The 23,225-nt window shown below is 42.2% G+C and overlaps 1 protein-coding gene and 1 pseudogene across 9 annotated transcripts in view; one reads left to right on the forward strand and one right to left on the reverse strand.

Annotated features, from left to right (window-relative positions):
- TTF2 (transcription termination factor 2) overlaps positions 1-23,225 on the reverse strand; it is a 44,349-nt gene that overhangs the window by 17,749 nt on the left and 3,375 nt on the right. For 4 of the 9 annotated variants that reach the window (XR_011649585.1, XR_009187071.2, XM_058302976.2 and 1 more), the window contains exons 4-10: positions 9,456-9,522; positions 7,218-8,183; positions 6,781-6,895; positions 6,308-6,475; positions 4,738-4,865; positions 2,979-3,060; positions 813-929 (exon numbers count right to left, since the gene is read on the reverse strand). Coding sequence is in view for 6 of the 9 variants with exons in the window: in XM_058302976.2 (XP_058158959.1) it covers positions 813-929; positions 2,979-3,060; positions 4,738-4,865; positions 6,308-6,475; positions 6,781-6,895; positions 7,218-8,183; positions 9,456-9,522 (1,643 nt within the window). In the remaining 3 variants the exon portion in view is untranslated. The remainder of the gene's footprint in view (positions 1-812; positions 930-2,978; positions 3,061-4,737; positions 4,866-6,307; positions 6,476-6,780; positions 6,896-7,217; positions 8,184-9,455; positions 9,523-23,225) is intronic. The other 5 variants (XR_011649586.1, XM_058302978.2, XM_058302977.2 and 2 more) reach the window with 3 other exon arrangements.
- Positions 17,550-19,961, forward strand: LOC139439536 (tetratricopeptide repeat protein 14 pseudogene; annotated as a pseudogene).

Here is a 23,225-nt window from a genome sequence, read left to right on the forward strand (position 1 = left end):
TATATCCACACTAAAACATAAGTACAAAAACCCTTTTATAAGATAAGCAAGCATTTTTTAGAGCCGATTACTTGTACCCTGGCTCCTCTAGTCACGTAGTGGAGAACTGATGGTGGGTCCTTGGGGGGGGGGTCTGTGTGTGCTTGTGTGTGTGCAGCCACACGCAATGTGACTCCGCACAGGACCCAGAAGTCACACAGGACAGTGCTCACCAGAGGCCCTGCGAGCCCGTGGCCATGGATTTTTAAAGCTATCTAACAGAGAACTGTACTTGTTTACATGTGCTCTGTCTATGTGAGAAATAAGATCTTTATAAAGTATTAATACAACTATTACATTTTAAGAACAGAGGCTGAGATAAGATAGAAATTGTCTGTAATCTTTGTGGGAATTTTCTTTTCATAGCTGATATGGAAAAACCACCTTTGTCATGGTGGCTAAAATCTGAACTTGTGAGAGATCTTCTTTAAAAATAATACATTAAGTAATCTAGATCTACCCTGCAGTTACATCCTCAACATTAATAAAAATAATCATTACTATCCTTAAACTAAGACTTCTAGAGGCTCAGTTTTCTTCATAAATTTTTTTCTAGTCTTAGGTCAAGCTAAGTTTATTTTAAAAGGGAAAAAAATTATTCTAATTAACATACTCAGCATGAGAAATGATACCATAGGAAAGGAACCGAACACTGGTTTTCTGGTAAATTAATTAACTATGACCCAAGATGTCCTTCTCCAGCTTACAAAATTCTCCCATCAGGTGGCTCAAATGACTTAGGAAATGGTAGGCTATTAAGGCACTTTTCATACCATCTTTGGAAAGCCATGCAACTGAGTTCTTGACCTTTTCTTTATTTTCCTCTTGATTCTTCTGGGTCAGGATGAGAGCAATCATCGTCAGGGTTTTTCCTAGGCCCATATCATCCGCTGGAAAACAGAAATTTATTTACTTAGGATGAAGAATCTTCAGAGAAGAAAACCACTGGACAGAATATTTACCCTTGCTGTCTTGCTGCCAGGGCCAACCAGTCACCACTCCTTACCTGTTTCTTGCTAAAATGAAACTTAGCTACAGCGATTTATTTTGAGAGCTAGGTCTAAGACATGTACTGTGACTCTATAAATTTGAATTATTTGGATCTTTCTCTAGTCTCCATGTATATACTTAATGCATTCATTTTACATCTGTCTCAGTTTGATGATGTTGCCTCGTCTTTTCATTTGTTATTCCCTCAAAGCAAAAAGATCTAGTAGACAGATCTACTACCTACTTTACTGTGTTACCACATTTCTGGAAACGAAGTCACTCCAAACAGGCCTCCACTCCCTTAAGTTACCCTCTTTACACCAATTCATCAAAGAAGAGCGTAAATGAACATTTCTTGGGTACAATCGCTGTGCCAACCACTGAGCTCATCTCATTTACTGTTCAGGCTTTTTTCACCATTTTAACAAATTAAGAAACTGAGGCTCAGGCATCAGGCCACTACATTCATCAATAACCACTCCGACAGAGCAGATGTACAATGGCAGGGCAGGGCCACAGCTCGAATCAGGCTCTGCCACTGTGCGACCGAGTTAACAGGGCAGGCCTGGCGGCCAGCCTTTCAGAGCCCTGCTTTCAAGCTGGCCCTTGACTGGTGCCTGGCAACTTGGATTCTGGAGGGCCCCTACCACTTCCAGAGCTGATGCGAGGGGCTCGCTGTACCTCAACTGCGATTACAGCCAGGACGGTTTCTGCTGACCATAAGCCATATTGACTTCCTTCTGGCAGTCTGGGGTTTGGGCGCACGCCACATTGAGGCTGCCTGCGCAACCAGCCCCCAGGAGAAGCTCGGGGCCACATTTCACACGCTGCCCCAACTCTCTGCTGGCAGAATCAGGCACGTGCTGTGTGACTGCACTGGGAGAGGACTCTGGAAGCTTGTGCCTGGTTATCCCCCAAACTTTACCCCAAGTCCCTCTCCCCTTGGCTGATTTTGTTTTGTACCCTTTAGCCTTTAGGCTATAATAAACCATAGCCATGAGTTCCTACATGCGATGAGTCCTCCTAATTAATCCTCAAAACTGGGAGTGGTCCTAGGAACCCCCCCGACACAGCCATTTACTAGCCATAGTGGACTTCTAGCACATTTTCTGGATGTTGAGCAACGTGGAAAATTTTAACTTGATGAGTCCCCAACGTAGAGCCTGGAGAACTTGCTTTCCACCCTTCTTTGCATCTAAGGTCCAGTCAACATGACCTGGCTCTACATACCACATGTATTCACACAAGACTTCAATTGAGATGTAGAAAAGAGGCTCCCTGTGGAATCCTTCCTACCGGCAGAGGTGGAAACAGAAGCCTCTCGCTCGCGGGTGGCAGTGGCTTCCCCGAGTGCGTGGTGGAATAAAGGAGCTGCCCAGTTCCCACAGCAGGCTCAGTGCGAGACTTGGCTCTGGCCTCTGCTCCTGGAAGTCTGGCCTCCAGTGTGGTTCTCTGTATCTCCCAGAGATTCTGTGGGCCACTGCAAAAAAACACCCCTTGCCTGCTTAATCAGGCAGAGTCAGGGTCGACTGCTCGCAGTGAAGACCTCTGGTTGTTCCTCTACTGCAGGGCTTCTTAACAAAGGGTCCGTCAGCTTGAATTGAAATTTTGAAAAAACATTATTATTGTGGGGATGAATTGGTGTGGGGGTGATCTGTTTATTAAATAATACACAGTGTAGTGTGGGCTTAGTAAGGGGTCCATGGTTTTCACCTGACTGGCAAAGGGGTCCGTGGAACAAAAAAGGTTAAGAACCCCTCCTCTACTTAGTGCTCTACAGAAATTGCTTAAAAATTTCCTGCACCTGTTTCCTCATTTACAAAATGGGGATTATAGCACCAACCCCACAGGGATGTTGTAAGGACCAAATAAAACAATACAAATAAAACATGTAGCATAGTGCCTAAGCTTTCAATAAATGCTGACCTTCACTGGGATACCAAACTTACCCAAAATTCCTCCTTGTGGCTTCTGACTTTCCCGCCACAGTAACCAGGCTAATGCCTGCTTCTGGTGCAGCAGCAAAGGGACCTAACGAAGGCAATAACCAAACGTCACACGAATTGCCTAGTGAGAGGCTATGCTGGATCCTGGCTGTAGGGACTCTAAACTCTACCCTTTTATTTTCTAATCTCTCTTTATATATGCCGTGCCCTCCCCCCCCCAAAAAAATATTCTAGTTGTCATTCTACTAGTTGCTCTTTTCACCTTGGAGCCCTTGGCTCTTCTCTCTTTAACCACACGACTGCCCGCGGTGGTCCTTGTTTATGTCTACTGTCCAGCATTATAAGGAAGAGTACCCTCTTCCATTCTCAAGTGCTCGTTTGCCTGCCTAATCAGCCATAGTCAGTTTCTACTGCTTATGACCAAGCCCTCAGACGAGACCCCTACTTTCACCAGCCATTCCATTGGATTTTCCTCATTTTCTCTTAAATTTGACTCTCTTATCTATAGGAAATGTCCCACCCCATGATTGCTACTCATATTTTTAATAGACTTTCAGCTCAAGTCTCCATTTCTAGTCCTTTTTTTTTTTTTAAAGATTTATTTTTACTTATTTCTCTCCCCCCCTCAATTGTCTGTTTTCTGTGTCCATTTGCTGTGTGTTCTTGTTTTTGTCCGCTTCGTTGTTGTCAGCGGCACGGGAATCTGTGTTTCTTTTTGTTGCGTTATCTTGTTGTGTCAGCTCTCTGTGTGTGCGGCACCATTCCCAGGCAGCGTGCACTTTCTTTCGCGCTGGGCGGCTCTCCTTACGGGGCACACTCCTTGCGCGTGGGGCTCCCCAACGCGGGGGACACCCCTGCGTGGCACAGCACTCCTTGTGCGCATCAGCACTGCGCGAGGGCCAGCTCCACATGGGTCAGGGAGGCCCGGGGTTTGAACCGTGGACCTCCCATGTGGTAGACGGACGCCCTATCCACCGGGCCAAGTCTGCTTCCCTTCTAGGCCTTTCTTAATCCTGTTTATCTTGTAGTCTGTGACAAAAATAATCTTCATAAAACATCCCTGTTCAAAACTCGACAGTGATTCCATAATATCTCTTGAGCTATTTTGATCTAAGTTCCTTCATCAATGCCAGGTTCCACAGCAGGTGAGTCTGCCCACTCACTTACCTCCCTGCTTCTCCCCAGCTCAAGTGATCATCACTTATTAAACAATCTCTTTATCTTCTCTCTCACTACCACTCCCTCTAATTGGAGGGTTTTATTGCTATCTTTTCTACTATCTTTAGGTGTGCAATTTCTTTCAAGCATAAGGTAGGCGAGCAAAAAATAATTACTGACCTAGAGTGATCTTTCCTCTTTTTTTTGAATCCCTTGTATACCTCATATACAGGAACCTTATATACACTATAATGTACATTACAGTGTACATTTTACCTTTATTGTCCTAGAGTCATTTTCCAAGTGTTTTATTTACTTTCAGCCCCCCTAGTTCATTAAGTGCAACAACTCCTTTGCATTCTTATGGCACCTACTAAAACTCGATAAATGAAGAATGTAACTTTACAACTTAAGTATATATACACACATATATATATATATATATATATTTTTTTTTTTTTTTCTTCACTGCTAAGCACAAAAGGAGAAAAAGTAAAGGTTAGAAAAAATTTTTTTCAGAGTGGCACTTGGTCATGCAGTCTTGTAGCAGGTGCTGGGACAGCTGCTCCAGCATGCTCTGCACCAACAGTCCTCCCTGGCTTACCGTCAGCCCAGCGGGATCTTCTGCCACCGCCGTCTCACCAGGACATGACTCAAGTGATCGGTGCAGCTCATCAATGGCCTCACTTGTGACCTTCCACACTGCATGGAGGTGATTGTGGTTTGTATGGCCTGCATACAAAGAGATGTTACCTAAGTGTCTGAGCTGCAAAAAGGCAATTAATTACTTGCCAGATGATGAACTATGTATTGACTAAAATTTTTGCCTCCAGATTCACCTAGCCTCACTGTCCTGCAGCCTGTTCACTGATTTTTCTTTTTTCACACCAACAGTTATTACTATTGTAAAAGACAAAGAGATAAAAGTATAATGAAAACTGAGATAATCCAAAATACGTTTAATAGTTTTTTTCCTTTAGCTTTGAAGAGGTGGCAGAGAAGAAGGGTAACTTTATAGGTATTTCGGGAAAAAAAGATCACTGGAGTTGGATGCAAAGAAGGAAAGGCGGTGATAGAAAAAGCCAGGCTAGACGTAATCTGCTGAAATTTAGATAGCCAGACAGCAGGAAAAGTACAACGTACTGGGAAATACTTCAATACTGTGTGCTCACTTGTTCTACACAGAGAATTTTTACAGCAATTAGTTAATAAACACAGGCACCTCAATTGTTGGCAATATTAGTGATGAAGTGTTCCAAAACAAGGGGTTTCCAGACAAAAATTAGCCATCAAAACGTCAAAATGATTTAAATGAATAACCATTTTGCTGGAATTCTTTCTGAAACACATCACATCCTTTCTTACCTTAGTCTAACTACAATTTAATTTTTTTCCTTAGGTGGCCAGTCTTCATGGTGGTTACTGGAAGATGCTGTATTACATCAGTGTTCTCCAAAGGCCTCCTGGACAGCCTAACACTGCTATGCTACTCTCCCCTCAGCGCAATCTTCGCTTCAACTACCATCGTGTCTTTCTTGGCCCCTTGTTAACACTGTTCTTCAGCGTTCTTCCCTACGTGCCTTTTCTCACTGTTTCTTACTCTCTCCTTTTTCCTTTCTGGATCTCTGCAGCTTTCTACTGGGAGGAAATGGGCTTTAGCTTTTCTCTTGCTGCCAGTCAACCTGAGCTCCTCTCCTGATCATCAAACCAACTGATCATATTACACAGTTAACGCTCCACTGGGGATCTTCGCTCTGCAGTCAGGTCTGGAGTCGGAGCTGTTCTGGAAGGCCCACCACAGAACCACGTAGCTAAGAGGATGTCACTGCTCGCAGTGGGTCTATCCCTCCACTGCTCTGCCTTAACACACGTGCCCAGGAAAAATGATAACACACCTGCTGTTCTGTCTGCCTCCCAACCATGTGAGTCAACATTTCATCCCCGACGTTTACTGGATGACTGCTGTGTGCCGGGCGCAGGGCTGACCATCAGGACCCGGTGGCAGACAAGGCAGGTGACTAAATACACTGCGTAAAGCTCCACTGAGCATCGCGGTCTTTTTAGTATAGGGGCAACTTACAACTAAAGAACGGCTTCTCCCTTCATGTGGCACAAAGCCAGCTACGGGCCGCACTGAGGTTTTGGGTGTAGCTGTTCAGACCCTTGGACCTTACCTTCGTGGCCCTGGGCGGAAGCCGCAGCAGGGACCTGGCCGGCAGCTGGAGGCCAGAGAGCCTGACCCTGCAGGGCTGGGGGCGGCCCTGAGTGAGGAGGGTCAGTGGTGGCTCTGATGGGGCGACTCTGCTGAGGGGCTTGAGTGCCATTCTTCACATCAGGTTCTACTGAAAAAAAAAGGGGGGGGTACAGATTAAAGTTCAGAAAAATAACTAGCAGAACTGTGTGTGTCTAGGGAGAGCAGATCGCCCCCATTCCAGCAAGCTGAGGGAGGCTTCCTCGAGGAAGCGGTCTAAAAACGGGGAAGAGGGCCGAGGCCGCATGGAATGGGAGGAAGAGCTGTTCAGAAATCAGAAGGTACAATTTAAAAGAAAACTCAGAAGCAGGTAACAAGGGAAAAGTGAGTGAGCGAACATGCCCCTTATGAGAGCAGCCTCCCCAATGCCGCGTCCTGGGGCATGACCCTTTTTACCTTGCTCTGGGCAGAGCGCGAGAGCACTGAGTGCATCCTCCAAGCCCTGAATTTGCTGGAGCAACTTCTGACCCTTATCTGGAAGAGCCTCGATGTTCACCGATGCCAGAGTGCTCTGAAAAAACAGACTGCATAAAACTCATCTCTCTCCTCGCAAGTCATTAGAAGGAGAGTTTCATATTAAAATATCCAAAAATGCTAAAACTCTGAAATTACGGTCTTTCAACTGTGTGAGTGAAAACTTAAGGACTTTTTTTTTTGACCCCAACTGATTTACCAATCCTGAAAATACAAACTATAAGGCAAGACAGAAACTAAACATCCACCTATAAAAACCCTTTCCCATATTAACATAAATGACTCATCGGTGGGGTCCCACATCTGTCCAAAGCAAGTGAAGCTCTGGCCTTAAAAACAAAGCCCAAGTCACGAGTTACCTTTTTCTGTCTCAGCTGGGTTGTAAGATATGCACGCTGGGCTGCCGGCTCTGGAGGTTCTACCTCCTTGGAAACACCTGAGGCAGGAGACGTTCTTTTTTCCACACTCTGATCGGGTACTTGAAGGGTCTCCTTCTGTGACTCCAGAGCCAAGTCCAAGCGAGGCGGGTCCTTCGGCTTAGAGGAAGCAAAAACAGCACGCTCCTCCTCACTGTCCTCACTGCTTGTGGCAGCTTCTCGCCCCTCTCCCCAGGAAGGCCCTGCTGCTGGCGGGGCAGACCGTGCGGCGGGTCCTTTCGGAGCCTCTGATGACGCCCGGGAAGTCTGCGGATGCGGCCCTACCGGGATGGTCAGCGTGCCTGAGCCAGCCTCTGCCCTTGACCCTCTCGGTTCCCGGGTCTTGGGATGCTTCTTGCTGGGGCGGCCCTCCTGGGGCTTGCTTACTGCGTGAACGTTTAGCGGCAGAAACTTGGTCTCCTTTTCTCTCGGAAGTGCTGATTCTTTTTGGGTATCTTGACCCTCACCAGCTGCTTGCTCTTCAGGAGACACAGATGGTTTTCTCAGCTCATTACCGTGGCACTGTTCTGGTCTGACTTCTGAAAGATTTCTTTTGTGTGTGCCTTCGGTCTCCTGTGCTTCCCGCTGAAACTCTGTTCTCTCCCTGTGCATCTTTTCTGGGACTGCAGGTTGCTTTTTTTTAAACATGTGAGATGGGAGATCTTTCTCCACCCAGCATTCAGATTCAGCCTTCTGCTCCTTTTCTTGTTCAAAGAGTTGATTTTCCCTTTTCTTCTTATCAGCTATCTCTTCCTCACCTTCACCTCTGATGAACTGTTTCCAGAGAGATGGTTCTTGGTTCTTGTCGAGTACCTTGAATGGGTTTCTCTGATGGTTAGAAGGATAATGACATGGCTTAGATGCATCCTTGGATTTACTGGTTATAGAATGCTCTTTGGAATTGGGATCCTCAAGAAGAAAGAGAATAATCTTAATATAAAATATTAATCAACCTTCATATCTAGAATCTCAGAAAAAACTGAAACAGTAAAAGCAGCTCAATATTTCTGAGCATTACTGGGATAATTTGTATGTGCCAAACTCACAAACTAATAGTTTCTTAATAATACTTTCAATGCTTGGTTCCTCTGTGTCAATGATACCTGCTTTTCTAGGCCTCAAGGAAACATAGTGACCAAAACAAAAAGAAAAGAAGAAAAAAGATAAAGATGCATTAAGATGAAAAGCTTTTAGGGGAGCAGGTGTAGCTCTGTGGTTGAGCACCTCCTTCCCATGTATGAGGTCCTGGGTTCAATCCTGGATACCTCCAAAAAAATAGAAGTTTTTAGAGTTGTCATTAAAATGCTGGATAAGATGTACTTTCCCTTGACGTCCTAATTCAGGGCTTTTCAGTTTTGGCACCATTAATATTCTGTGCTGGATGACTCTTTCTATTGTGAGCTGTATACAATCCTATGTATTGTAGGCTTTTTAGCAACACCCTAGCCTCTATCCCCTAGATACCGGTATCATTCTGACTCTCCACGCTGTGACCACAAAAGACGACTCTAGACATTGCCAAAAGCCCCTGGGATGGATGGGATAGGGTGAAAAACACTGCCCTAAAATACAAAATAATTGACCACTGCATTTACAATCACAATAGCTGCAATGCATATTTTTTAGGAAAAATTTCTGTGTCTCTAGATTGAACTGTTCCCTAGCCCTCAACAATCCTGCCTTGATTCTGGCTTCAGGGAGGTTTTGCAGTGGGAGGGCAGACTTCACCTAGCAGGGCACCCGAGGCCTAGGTCCTCATCTGAGACGAGTCTCATGCTGGGCATCCACGGGACCTCTCCTGGTTCTAACCAGGACCTCGTCATTTTTACTCACGCGTACCAGTATCGAGCAGGTATTAGTCCATAAGAAAATGCTGGTGTTGGGCAAGTCCACTTAAATTTTTCTTAAATGGGAGATTACTGACTGCATTTAAGACTTTGCAAAATATTTATTTAAGCAAGTGAAGTAGAAAGCAAATGATTAATTCCTGAAGATAACTGAATAGTCCTCTCAATTAAAAGTCCCAACAGAATTTACTTTGCTTTAAAAAAAAACTGTCTTTCAGAGACAGTTTGTAGAAGACCAGCCAGTTTGTACTGGAACTTCAAGGTCTTTTCAGGTTATGCTTCAGATTAAACAGTCTTAACATAGCGAGTTTGAAAATAGATGAATAATTCTTACCTTCCACGGAATACTTCCACACCAGTGCTTCCCCTCTGCTTTACTTCTAATACATCGGAAGAACAATCTAACAGAGTATAAAACACAAATAACCAAGGCTGCAAAAATCCATTAAAATGAGATAAATTTGTTTTTAATCCAAGGAAATAGTTTGCAACTAGATGACACTGGGTTTAGAAGGCTATTTGAAGCCAACTATTCTAATATATACTTGAAAAAATTCCTTGCTTAAAGGTTTTAATGTTGCAGAATATATGAAAAACTTTTACAATGCAACATCAAAAATACAAACAATCCAATTAAAAACAATCAAAGGACTGGAACAAACATTTCTCCAAAGATGTACAAATGGACAATAAGCACATGAAAAGATGCTCAACATCATTAGTCACTAGGGAAATGCAAATCAAAACCACGATGTGATGCCAAAGATGGCTATTAATAAAAACAGAATATAACAAGTGTTGAAGAGTGTATTAGTCAGCCAAAGGGGAGCTGATGCAAAATACCAGAAATTGGTTGGTGTATATAAAGGGTATTTATTTGGGGTAGGAGCTTATGGATACCAGGCCATAAGCATAAGTTCCTTCCCTCACTAAAGTCTATTTTCACATGTTGGAGCAAGATGGCTGCCGACATCTGCAAGGGTTCAGGCTTCCTGCTTCTGTTTCCTCCATGAGCTCACTTCCCCAGACACCAACTTAAGGCTTCAGTATCAAACTCCAAAATCAAAACTCCAACATCAAAAACCCTTGCATCAAAAGCTTCAACTCTGTCCTTGGCCATGCCTTTTCTCTGTGGATCCCCACCCACAAAGGGATGGGGACTTGATGTCCTAATGATGTGGCCCAATCAAAGCCCTAATCATAACTTAATCTTGCCCAGTAATAGACCAGATTACAAACATAATCCAATATCTATTTTTGGAATTCATAACCATATCAAACTGCTACAGAGAGAATGCAGAGAAATTGGAACTCTCTTGCATTGTTGGTGGGAATATTAAACGGTACAGCCACTATGGAAAGCAGAATCGCTGTTCCTTGAAATTACCACATGACCCAGCAATTCCACCTCTAGGTATATGCCCAAAGAAACTGAAGACAAGGCCTCAAACAGATACTTGTACACCAATGCTTATAGCAGCATTATTCATAATAAAGGTGGAAAAAGTCCAAGTGTCCATCAACAAATAAATGGAGGGAAACAGACTTGGCCCAGTGGTTAGGGCATCCATCTACCACGTGGGAGGTCTGCGGTTCAAACCCCGGGCCTCCTTGACCCATGTGGACCTGGCCCATGCGCAGTGCTGATGCGCGCAAGGAGTGCCATGCCACGCAGGGGTGTCCCAGCGTAGGGGAGCCCCACGCACAAGGAGTGCACCCGTAAGGAGAGCTGTCCAGTGCGAAAGAGAGTGCAGCCTGCCCAGGAATGGCGCCACCCACACTTCCCGTGCTGCTGATGACAACAGAAGCAGACAAAGAAACAAGATGCAGCAAAAAGACACAGAGAACAGACAACTGGGGGAGGAGGGAAATTAAATAAATAAATAAATCTTAAAACAAACAAATAAATGGATAATCAAAATGTGAGACATACACACAAACGGAATAGTATTTTGCATTAAAAAGAATGAAGTTGGGAAGTGGCTGTGACTCAATCAATTGGGCTCCCGCCTACCATATGGGAGGCTCTGAGTTCGCGTCCCAGGGCCTCCTTGTGAAGGCAAGCTGGCTGCTCTCCCATGCCTGCGGGAAGCTGATGGCCTGTGCCTGCAGAGAGCTGATGGTCCATACCCGCGGAGGGCGAGCGCAGCAAGATGACGCAACAAAGGGAGACAAGCAGACATAGAAGAACGTGCAGTGAATGGACACAGAGAGCAGACAGCAAGCAAGCCACAAGAGCAGGGGAAATAAACAATAAAAAAAAAAAAGAATGAAGTTATGAGACATGCTGCAACATGATAGAAACTTGAAAGCATTATGCTCAGGGAAATAAGCAAGACACATAAGGTCACATATTGTATATCACATAGAAGAGGGGACTAGAGGTAGCAAATTCACAGAGATAGATAGCAAATTAGGTTACTGGGGAATCAGAGGAGGGGAAGAGAGAATGTTTGTAAAAACCAAAAAAATTATTTGCTGCACAAGACATTGAGAAGGACTAAGAAGTAAAAGAATATAGATGGCATGGTAACCAGAGGATATGCACAGGTTTATTCCTTTTACTCTGTAAGGCATGACTAAAATGGAAGCGTTATTCTTCAGTGGCTGCCAAAATCAGACTAAGAGACAACCAGACAATGTTTCCCTGATGGGAGACCACAATAGTACATACAGAGATGCTGCAAAACACTGAAACAAAACAAAACACACACACACAAACTACAGCAAAACAAACAAAAAGCTAATCTGAATTTGGTCAAACCTCTAGATCCAGTTTATCAATTTACAGGAAATTCAAACAACAGAGGAACATGTAAAACTAGGCCATGGGAACATGATGAGCCAAATCTCAAAGTGTGAAAAGCTATAGGACAAACACCTGGTTCCTTCAAGAAATAAATGAGGGGTAAAAAAGGAGGGGAAATTTGAGAGACAAACAACATAGTCAATTGGAATTGGTAGATCTTATTACCTGGATCATAATTTAAATAAACAAAAACTAAGAATCAATGGAAAGTTGTCTACTAGCTGGATTTTTTTGTGGTAAGAAGGAAATACTACTTTCTCTTAGGAGTGGCATTGGGAGGGTGATTATGCTAAGAAAAACAAAAGACTTCAGATCTTTTAGAGTTACATACTGAAATAGGTACAGATGAAATGTTTTATCTGGCTTTTGCTTCAAAATCGCATGGCAAGGAGTTGTGGGGTTAGAGTAGAAACAAGATTTAGCCATGAGTCAATCTTCCTACGCCATGAGTTGTTAATTGTTGATGAGGTGCATTATTATATCCTGTCTACTTTTGTATATAATTGAAATCATCCATTAAAAACAAAACAAAACAAGGTCAGACAACAGACTTCACTGCCTGTGAACAGTCCCTGTACTACCTGCCCACCACCTCCTTCATCTGGACCTCCCCAAGTCCTACCTGTCCACAAGACCCAGCTTGAGTCATGCCTCCTGTGCTAGGTTTGCCCAGACCCTCCCCGTTCATCCACTGTACACCTCTGTACATTTGTGGTATTTTTCAGGTGTATTACACTTGTATATCCCTGTTGGCAACTAGAGGGCAGCGATCTTGATTACCAACTACGCCTCACCTTTCGTACATAATCATTAAGTAACGCTCAATGAGACAGAACTGAGCGATTTTTTTTGGTATGTAAAAGGATTCCTTGAAAGCTTTTAATTAAACAAGAGCTTTTAAAACTACAGGTTTTATTTACTGGTTCAAATGGTTACATCGGCCATGTTCAAGTGCTAACCCCCCATGCCGATGCTTATTTGTGAGAAGGGTCTTTGGAGATGGTATCAGTTAAAACGAGGCCAAACTAGCTAAGGGGGCCCCCACCTGTAATGACCGGTGTCCTTATAAGGAGAGGAAATGTGGACACGGACAGAGAGATGGCCACACGACGCAGGCAGACACTGAGTTAGGCGGCCACCAGCCAGGCACACTGTGGACTGCGGCACCCAGCAGAAGCCAGGAGGGGCGTGCAGCAGAAGCTCCCCTGTAAGAGGGAACACGGCCCAGCCGACGCCTCAAGTCCACACATCCAGCCTCCAGAAGACTGAGGCGGTAAATTGCTGTTATCTAAGCCAACCTGTCTGAGGAACTTTGTGACAAACTAAGACAGTAAAACGCTCAATCAAACTATAAAAAATGATGGGAAACGGATGTGGCTCAACCAATTGGGCTCCTGTCTACCATATGGGAGGCCCAGGGTCCAATGCCCAGAGCCTCCTGGTGAGGGCCGGCTGGCCCATGCAGAGTGCTGGCCCACACGAGTGCCGGCTCATGCGGAGTGCCGGCCCACACGAGTGCTGGCCCCTGCAGGGAATGTCACCCCGCGCAGGAGTGCCGCCTGTGTGAGAATGCCGCCCAGTGCAGGAAAGCCACCCTGCGCATGAGTGCCGGCTGACGCGGAGAACTGGCGCAGCAAGATAACACTACAAAAGACACAGAGGAGAGAAAATAAGACATAGCAGAACAGGGAACAGATGTGGCGCGAGAGAGTAATCACCTCTCTCCCATCCCGAAAGGTCCCAGGATCAGTTCCCGGAGCCGCCTAATGAGAATACAGCGAGTGGACATAGAGAGGAGACAACGGGGGCGGGAGGAATGAATTTAAAAATTTTTTTTAAATATATAAAAAATGAGTGAAAAGTGCCCTCCACCATACCCTGTCTTCCCAGTTCCCATCCCTCTTAACAGGTCATAACTCTTATTTGCTTTTTGTTTACCTTTCCAGAGATTTTTAAAAATGTATATTCAAGTCAATATAGATACTCTTTATTTCTTCTCTTTTCTAAACAAATGGGTCCAGTACCTCTTATACAAGTTTACAATTTCCACACACAGGTGCCGCTGACAAGAATACAAGCGGACACAGAACTCAACAGTGAATGGACACAGAGAGCAGACAACGGGCGGGGGGAGGGAAGGGGAGATAAATTAAATAGATAGATAGACAGATAGATAGACAGATAGATAGATAGATAGATAGATAGATAGATAGATAGATAGATAGATAGATAGATAGATAGATAGATCTTTTAAAAAATTTACTGGTCCCCCCATTTTCCATTATATTCAACATGTACAATAAAATTTCTTAAATCCTTTGACCTGCATATACATTCAAAGTACTAGCCATTATTAGAGAGTACTGCCACTTATCAAAATGAATCCAGAACAAATTGATGCTGCTGTTTAAAGTGTATCAAGTACTTGAAATCTTTACTGAAAGAACTTTTCATAAATAGTATTTATTTTAAAACCCAAGTCATAAAGACTCTTAGGAGAAGGCACAGCGCTAACTGCTCCTACGCACAATTGTTAATTGGAATCAATCTGGACAGAATTCTCAGAACAAAAAAAATTGTTATGCTTATTAAGTAACAACAAAGAAGGCAGTGGAAATATATTCCCACAGAGAAAGCAAATGTGGAGTCCACTCTGAGGCAGCAGGCCCTAAGTTTTGTAGCATATTAATTATTTTTCAGGAACATCGGTTACAAACAACAGTGAGGAAGAAACCGGCTAGAGGAACTCTTCAATCTTGTCTTCTTCGCCAGAAGACAAAGCCTCCCTTCTTACTAAATGTATTATAACCATCCAACCAAGGACCATGCTGCCAAGCACATTTCCTTCAGCCAGGCTGGGATCCGCTCAGGCTCCAGGACCACTCCCCTGGCTTTGAATCCCAGCCTTGGATCAGCCCTGAAACATCAGCCATCTTACCTGACTGCCCCTGTGGCAGTCTCCTCTTCTGTAAATGGTAACAACAGTAATAGCATCTACTTCCTATGGTTATTGTGAGGATGACATGTATTAATTCATGAAAAGTTAAAACAATCAGAACAAAACCTGACCCATATTAAGGACTTTAAAAATATTAGCATCATCTGTTCACTCTTGCCAACCTCCTTGGTTTTCCTCTATCTATATTTACGTTGCTCTGCCGGAAACACTTCCTTGTCCTTTCCTCTACCTAAAATGTAAAGGTCCTTCAAGGCCAAGTTCAAGACTTAACTCCTTCACTTCCTCAGTAACCCTCATCAGTCTTAATCCCTTAGGTTTTTTGTTGTTTTTTTTTATTTAATTTCCCCCCCTCCCCTGGTTGTCTGTTCTTGGTGTCTATTTGCTGCGTCTTGTTTCTTTGTCCGCTTCTGTTGTCGTCAGCGGCACGGGAAGTGTGGGCGGCGCCATTCCTGGGCAGGCTGCTCTTTCTTTTCACACTGGGCGGCTTTTCCTCACGGGCGCACTCCTTGCGCGTGGGGCTCCCCTACGCGGGGGACACCCCTGCGTGGCAGGGCACTCCTTGCGCGCATCAGCACTGCGCACGGCCAGCTCCACACGGGTCAAGGAGGCCCGGGGTTTGAACCGCGGACCTCCCATATGGTAGACGGACGCCCTAACCACTGGGCCAAAGTCCGTTTCCCATTAATCCCTTAGGTTTTATATCACAGAAGTGTCTGGCATTTGAACACCTTCAATTCAACACCCTAACATATGCAGATCAGACTGCTCCCTACTCTTTGTATTGATATGTTTAACTCTTACCCCAACTGGACTCTAGGGTCCGTAGGAGGGCAACTTCACTTCTCTGTATTCTCCAGCACTGGCCCGTCCTATACTGGTTGGTGGGGCCTGAGGTCTTGCTGCATGGATCTGGCTCGTGTCAGATTGTAATTAAGTAATCAGCACGTAAATTTTACCCAATAACCAACTAACTACCCGAGGAGTTTTCTAGACATGCAAAGACTCAAGTATTATTAAAAATATTTTTGAACACCCCACCACAAGCACTTGTTTTAAAAACTAAAACCTGTTTTACCCATTTATAGACAAAGGAACATTTCCATCTATTTTGACCCTATATCCCGGAGAATACAAGCTATGAGAGAGAGAATGAGAATGAGAATGAACACAGGTGCTGGATGACAAAGTTCAACATTTGTATACCAGAGGATGCCATGTCATTCATGGCAAAGCAAGTTTTCCCTTTGGATTCTACTGAGATACTATCATGGTTTTGTTTTATTGCCTGAACATACACCGAGGGCCCTGGCTGAAGGGTCAGACAAATGCTGGTGAGTGGTACCATCTGGTGTTGAAGTTGGAGAACTGCACACAACTGCAATTACTCTGCCAGGCATGAAAAATGGACATCGTGGCCTCGATTTATACCACCCTTCCATTACTCTGCTGCACCTGTCTCCTAGCTGTGTTACGCTTTAAACATAATGGCATTAGTCAGAGGATGTAAATTACTTTAAATTATTGAAATCTCAGTTTGTGGGAAGGAAAAGCTGTACTCAAGAGCTCAGGGTTCAGCTGCATGCTGTCACTATCTGCTAAGGAAGCCATCACCATGAGTTTATCTATTTCTGTTTAAAGATCCAGCCTTATGACTTAACAGAGTAAGTGGTCTTTTAAGTTACACTGCTGTAGAAATGTATTTTATTTGTCCTAAAACAATCTTTTAAGTTCCAGTAAGTACCTACTAATAATAGTGTTTGAGTTCAGGTTAGAAGAAATACATTTAGCATATTTTGATTGATTGATTGCCATTTTAAAATAATGACAACCTCTCAGTCTCATCTACCTAGTTTGAAGAATGTTAATGACAGGGTTTCAAAATTCTATCAGCCCAGACTTTTCTCCAGAGATGCTTTTCCAGCTCATTTTACATATTTATAAGACATGACTAGTTCAAAGCTGTATGTATTAGCCACATGTACCAATCTCTACCAATGTTACTTTTCCTTCTTTATCTTGCTTAATGGTAAACTCATCACCCATAAACCAAAACTTAGCCAACTATTTACTAAGCACTAAAATTCACCCAACATAACACAAAGTACATTACACATGGCATCTCACTGAATCCTCACATCCCCGTGAAGCTGGCGCTACTAGATCACTATTTCAGATTAAGAAAATGGAGGAACATTTTCTTTCAGCAAGTTCCACCAGTCTAACTGCACCCAACTCCACTGCCTCCTCAATTCCAGCCCATCATCTTTCACCTGGAGAAAAGCTGGTGTCTGGAATCAGTCAGACCCTAGGTTTGACGTCAGCAATGCCACTTAAAGCCCATGGGGACTCCAATTCTTCTTCAAACCTCTCTAAATGTTAGTTTCTTTATCTATAAAAATGGATATTGAAACTCATCACAAAAGATTATACCAAGATAAGGGATGAGCATGCTCACGCAATAGGTATTCAATGGAAGCTATTAGTTCAGTGGTCTCCTTGCCTCCACTCTCTTTACTTCCCAATCTATCTTCCACAGCTCTCCTTTTAAGGCAAATGAGATTTTAAAAATCCTTTAGTGGTTTCCTACCACCCTGAGAAAGGTTTCTAAATGGTAGAGGCACCCCCAGTAGTACATAAATGGTTTTAGGTGTCAGAAGGACATGGGGGAGCTGAGGGTGACACCTCCAGAAGCAGTTACAGAGCACTTCTGGGGGCAACCACGTGAGTCTATGATGTGTGCTTCCGGTGGCCTGGAGGCTGCTTCTCCAGTGATGGGGCCAACAGGAATGGACACGGAAGAGGGGAATTAGCAGCCAACCAGCCCAGAGGTACGGGGACTCTAGCCATAGAACTGGACCTTCTGCAGCAGCCGCTGACTTGCCATGGGCTGGCAGTGCTCTCCCTGCTCCAGAGCGAACAGCAGGACAATCCGCCCTTCTGGAGCCTGCAAGGTCGGTGGCTGAGCCTCTTCGGAGCCCACGTCCCAAAAGAAGTTACAGGGTGGAAAAGAGAAGGGGCTGACAACATTGAAATACAAAAATTTATTTACGAAAATCTGCTTTTTGCACTTTCCTGGAAATCGGATGCACGTGCAGGTTCTGAAGGCAATGAAGATCATTATGCATCATTCCTGCTTTAGAGCAGTTCATGGAGATACCTAGTATGGACCCAAGGGAGCTGTTTTTCCGAGATATTGAGCGTGGAGATATGGTGACTGGAAGAATCAGTTCCATTTGGGAATTTGGGTTTTTCATGGTATTGATCTATTTAGGCAGTGGCATCATGAGAAATAATATCCCACTTAGAAATCACAGCTCTTTGTCCATTAAGAGATGTGCCTTCTCATAGTAACCACAAGGATCCTTTATAATATTACCAAATTGGTGACATCATCTGAGCTGCAATCAAGAATATTGACAGATATTATTAAAAGCTTGCAGTATCTCTATATAGCTCATCTCTTCCATCACACCTATCTAGTATTAAGTTCGATGTAACTAATTCTGATGAGCTTCCTTTGTACTACAGCAAAAATTTCTCTGAGAATGATTTCCCTTCTGCATTAAGAAAGAAACAGCCTGCATCTTAGGCTTTAAAATGTGTGAAGATTGGAGTTGATTATTTTAAGGTTGGACACCATGTGGATGTTATGAATGAATACAATACAGCTCTGAAAACAGACAAACAATGTGGAAGCTTTGGTAGCTCATGGAGCATTGTTGGAAAAGTTTTTAAATGCTGAAGTTATTAAAAGAAAGCTTTGGCTTTGGATGAGACTTTTAAAGATGTAGAATATGCACTGCAGAAACTTCACAAATATATGCAGAGAAAAACAAGCTGATAAAGAAGAAAAGCAGAAAACTAAGGAAGTAAAAAAACAAGCGCAGGGAACAGATATAGCTCAGTGGTTTGGTTGAGCATTTGCTTCCCATGCACAAGGTCATGGGTTTAATCCCGGTACCTCTTAAAAAAAAAAAAAGTAGGAAATGCAAAAAATTGTGTTTATTTTTTTGTTGTTTTTTTTTTGAGGTACCAGGCCCAGAGATTGAATCCAGGACCTCAAATGCAGGAAGCTAGTGCTACACCAGCTCCCAGGAGTTGGTTGTTCCATTTATTTGCTTGTTTCTTTGTTTTTAGGAGGTACCAGGAATCAAACCCAGGACCTCATACATGGGAAGCAGGCACTCAACTACGTATGCTCTTAAAGGAGAAGAGATTAAAAAAGAATCATCTTCTTCCTCTTCAAGTTTTTCTTCTTCTGATGAATCAGTTTCTTCTTCATCATCCTCTTTTGGTCACAGAAGACAAAAGAAATGGAAGAGAAACCATTCAGAGTCTTCTCACAGTTCCAAAAGGTATTCCTTTAAGGTCTCTCCTAATCAGATATACCAGAATAAAAAAGATGAGTGTGATCCACTTCTAACCAATACTTCAATATTTTATCTTCAACAAAAACAAGATATGTTACCATATCAAAAGACAGAAAAGAGAGAAAGATACTCTCTCTCTTCACCTTTAGTAGAAATTCTGGATAATTTTGGAGGTAGGTCTGAAATTTCAAGGGATTTGTACAACAGCATCAAATTTCAAACAGGTAGTAGCAAACCAGAAAAGCTATATAAACCAGAAAAGCATATTTCTAGTAGAAGAGTTTCCTTAGATACCCTCTGTAGGTATTCAGATGACAAGATAAAGGTTTAGAAAGGAAACAGAGGGAAGAAAAGAGCATTATGGAAGGTGGGAGCCAGGTTCAGTGAGGTATTCCACTCCACCAGCAAGCTCAGAAGATCCTTGAAGTCAGTTGACAAATATACTTATTCTGGATCAAGTGACTTTAAAAGACATGAGCAAAGATATCAACTAAATAAAAATCAAGGAGAATATGAAGGGGAGGACAATTATGGGGAGGATATTAAAACAGAGGTTCCAGAAGAAGATGGACTAAATAGCAAAGATCAATCAGGAGGTGGAGTTAAAAAAAATTACCTCAAAATATCCTCAATATATTTAACCAGATAGCTGAAGTTGAGGGAAAAGGAAATAAGCCAAAAAAAATTATATGCCAAGGATAGCAACACCATTACAATAAAAACAATTTATTTAAAAATTATGTCTTAAGTCATAAGGGTCCAGTTCAAAAGTCTCAGCTCCTAAAATCATTTTATTTGCAGAAATGGCACAAAATAAATGCCTTTTAGCATTTCTCAAATTATTTCAGCTATAGATCCTCTTTTCACAGCATGATTTTTAGACTTTTCATATGTGTGTTTATGTACACTATTTCTTTCCCCAACTGACCATTTAAACTTCACCCAAAGATAATTCTCTGAAAGTATTGTTTCTTCACTGTATAAATGATGTATGAGAATTCCTGGATGTACCTTTTCCTTCCTGCTGGTTTTTAAGTTTGTGTATTGAACACTTGAAAAAACAAAGGATATCTGACCTCAAGCACCAGCTCCAGCAAAAAATAAGTGAATTTCTTTAATTCTATTTACAAAAGCATTAAAAAATATAAGCACTGAGGAATACATTTAACAAAAAGGGCATAAGACCTCTATAGTGAAAAGTACTCAACAATGCTAAGTGATATTTAAAAGTCATCCACTGCTTGTGGGTTGGAAGACTCAATATTGATAAGACCTCAATTCTCCCCAAATTGATCTATATGGACTTAATGCAATCCCAGCAGTTTTCTGTGGATACTAACAAGTTGATTTCTACATTTTATATGGAAAGGCAGAGGGCCTAGAAGAGCCAATGAAGTCTTGGGGAAGACTTGCACTATTTTATCTAATTGCATGACGAAGGCAAATGGATCAGCGGAGCAGAGTAGAAGTCCAGAAATAGATACACACATACAGGACTAACTGATTTTTTACAAAGGCACTAAGGCATTTCAATGGGGGGAAAAAAGTCTTTAAACAACGGTGCTAAAAGAATTGGATAAAATATGAAAAAAAAATGAAACTGTTCTCCTACTTCATATGATGCACAAAATTAATTTGAACTAGATCACAAACCTCAATGAAAATGGTATAGAAAAACAAAAGCTTCTACAAGAAATATATTGGAAAATATATTTGTGAACTTGGGTAGGGAAAGATTCTTGGAGGGGAAACAAAAAGAAGAAACAATAAAAAATGGTAAACTCAGTGGCAGATGTGGCTCAAGAGGTTAAGCACTTGCTTCCCATATCAGAGGTCTGAGTTTGGTTCCCTGTGCCTCCTAAAACAAACAAACAACAAGCAAAGCAAATAATAAATGAAAAAAACAACTGAAGGGAGACAATGTGGCTCAGTGGTTGAACGCCAGCTTCCCAAATACAAGGTCCCAGGTTGAATCCCTGGCCCCCAGGACCTCAAAAAAAAAAAAGGTAAACTTGACTTCATAAAAATTAAAAACTTCTACTTTTTAAAACAGTTAAGATGCCTAATGGGTACAGAGTTTCTGTTTGGGGTGAGAGAAAAGTTTTACTAATGGATGGTGATGATGGTGGCACAACACTGGATATAATTATTACCACTGAATCATATATTTGGAAGTGGTTAAAATAGGAAATTTTTAAGTTGTGTATATGTTACCACAATAAAAAAAAAACCATAGATTAAAAGAAAATATTTGCAATACATATATTTGCCAAAAGACCTGTATAGAGACTTTATAAAGAACCTCTACAACTCAAACAATACAATTTAAAAAATAGACAAAACAACAACAACAAAAAACAAAATCCCAAGAAGTTACATGGTATGATTCCATTTAAGTAACTTTTTTTTTAAATTTCAAAAGTATGGTTTTATTAATGTACTTTAGGACAAATAGTATTCATATCCCATCTTTTTCTGGAAGAAATACTTCCAATAATAAATAATCACAGGAAAGTTTTCATTAGATAAACACAGTGTGTGGGGGTGGGGGGGGTTTGTTTCATTTATGTCATACTGCAAATACAAACTCACATCTTGAGTTTACAAACCACTCTGAGTGACAATATTTCCTTCTCAAATTTTCTTTAAGGCAGATCTTTCTAGCACTGTGTGTGTTATTAACATGGTACAGTGTATTTTTAGCAAATTTAACTGTGTTAGTTTCTCAGGGACAATAACATATGTGGTGGAACAGGCAACAAAATCTCTTTTCTACTCCCTCTACCTGGCCACCATTTTAAAAACACAAGTTCAACACATATACATATATAGACAGATATAAATTACAATAGCAAAAATACATTTTACAGACTCCCCAGTTCATTTAAAACTTCATTGTACAGCCATTCATATGAAAGCTTCCTTTCTAATATGGAAAGTTCATTTAGAAAGAATTCCTTACTGGGATTCCAGTGGTCCAGATAAAGAATGCAGAAGTCCTTCTTCAATGAAATGTCAGACTTTTTTTTCTTGGAGGTACCTGAGATTGAACCCAGGACCTCGTACATGGGAAGCTGGCACTCAACCACTGAGCCATACCCATTCCCCAGTGCCTAACGTCAGACATTTTACCTCTGTTCGAACATGTTTTTCAACGTCTTGAAATGACAAAATTTTAGAAATGGAGGCCAGCTGCTTGGTTGCAGGTGGGTGTGGGATAAGAGGGGTTGCAGTGGAAGGGGAAAGAGAAGGCAGGAGGTGGATGTGACTACAAAAGGGCAATTCCAGGGATCCTGTGCTGACAGAACTGTTTCACTACCTTGACTGCAGTAATGGATATGCAAAACCACATGTGGGATGAAACTGTATAGCGCTATACACATAAAAATTAATACAAGTAAAACTCTTTATAAATGAGATTGATGGATTGTACCAATGTCAATACCCTGGTTGTGATATTACATAAAAGTTTTGCAAAATGTTACCACTGGGGAAAACCAGGTAAAATCTTCAGGGGATCTCTGTATTATTTCTTAAAATTGTATGTGAGTCTACAGTAATCTCAATAAAAAGTTCAATTAAAAAAATAGGCAAAAGATTTGAACAGATACTTCACAAATGAAGATATACGAATGGGAAGTGGCAAGACACATGTAACAAACTGTGATACATTCATAAAACGGAATTCAACTCAGCAATAAAAAAGAATGAAGTACTGATACACACAATAACACAGATGAATTTCACGTTTTTAAGTAAAAGATGCCAGGCACAAAAGAACAAATACAATGAGTTCATTTATATCAAGTTCAGAAACAAGCAAAGCAAATGGATAGTGATAAAAATCAGAATAGTGGTTGCATATGGGGGGTGGGGGTTGCCTAGAAGGGGACCTAATGGCATTTCCTGGGCACAGCAATATTCTACATTTCCACTGGGTTATATGGGTGGGTGTTTACATTTCTC

Source organism: Dasypus novemcinctus, chromosome 9, assembly GCF_030445035.2.
Source record: "Dasypus novemcinctus isolate mDasNov1 chromosome 9, mDasNov1.1.hap2, whole genome shotgun sequence".
NCBI lineage: Eukaryota > Metazoa > Chordata > Mammalia > Cingulata > Dasypodidae > Dasypus > Dasypus novemcinctus.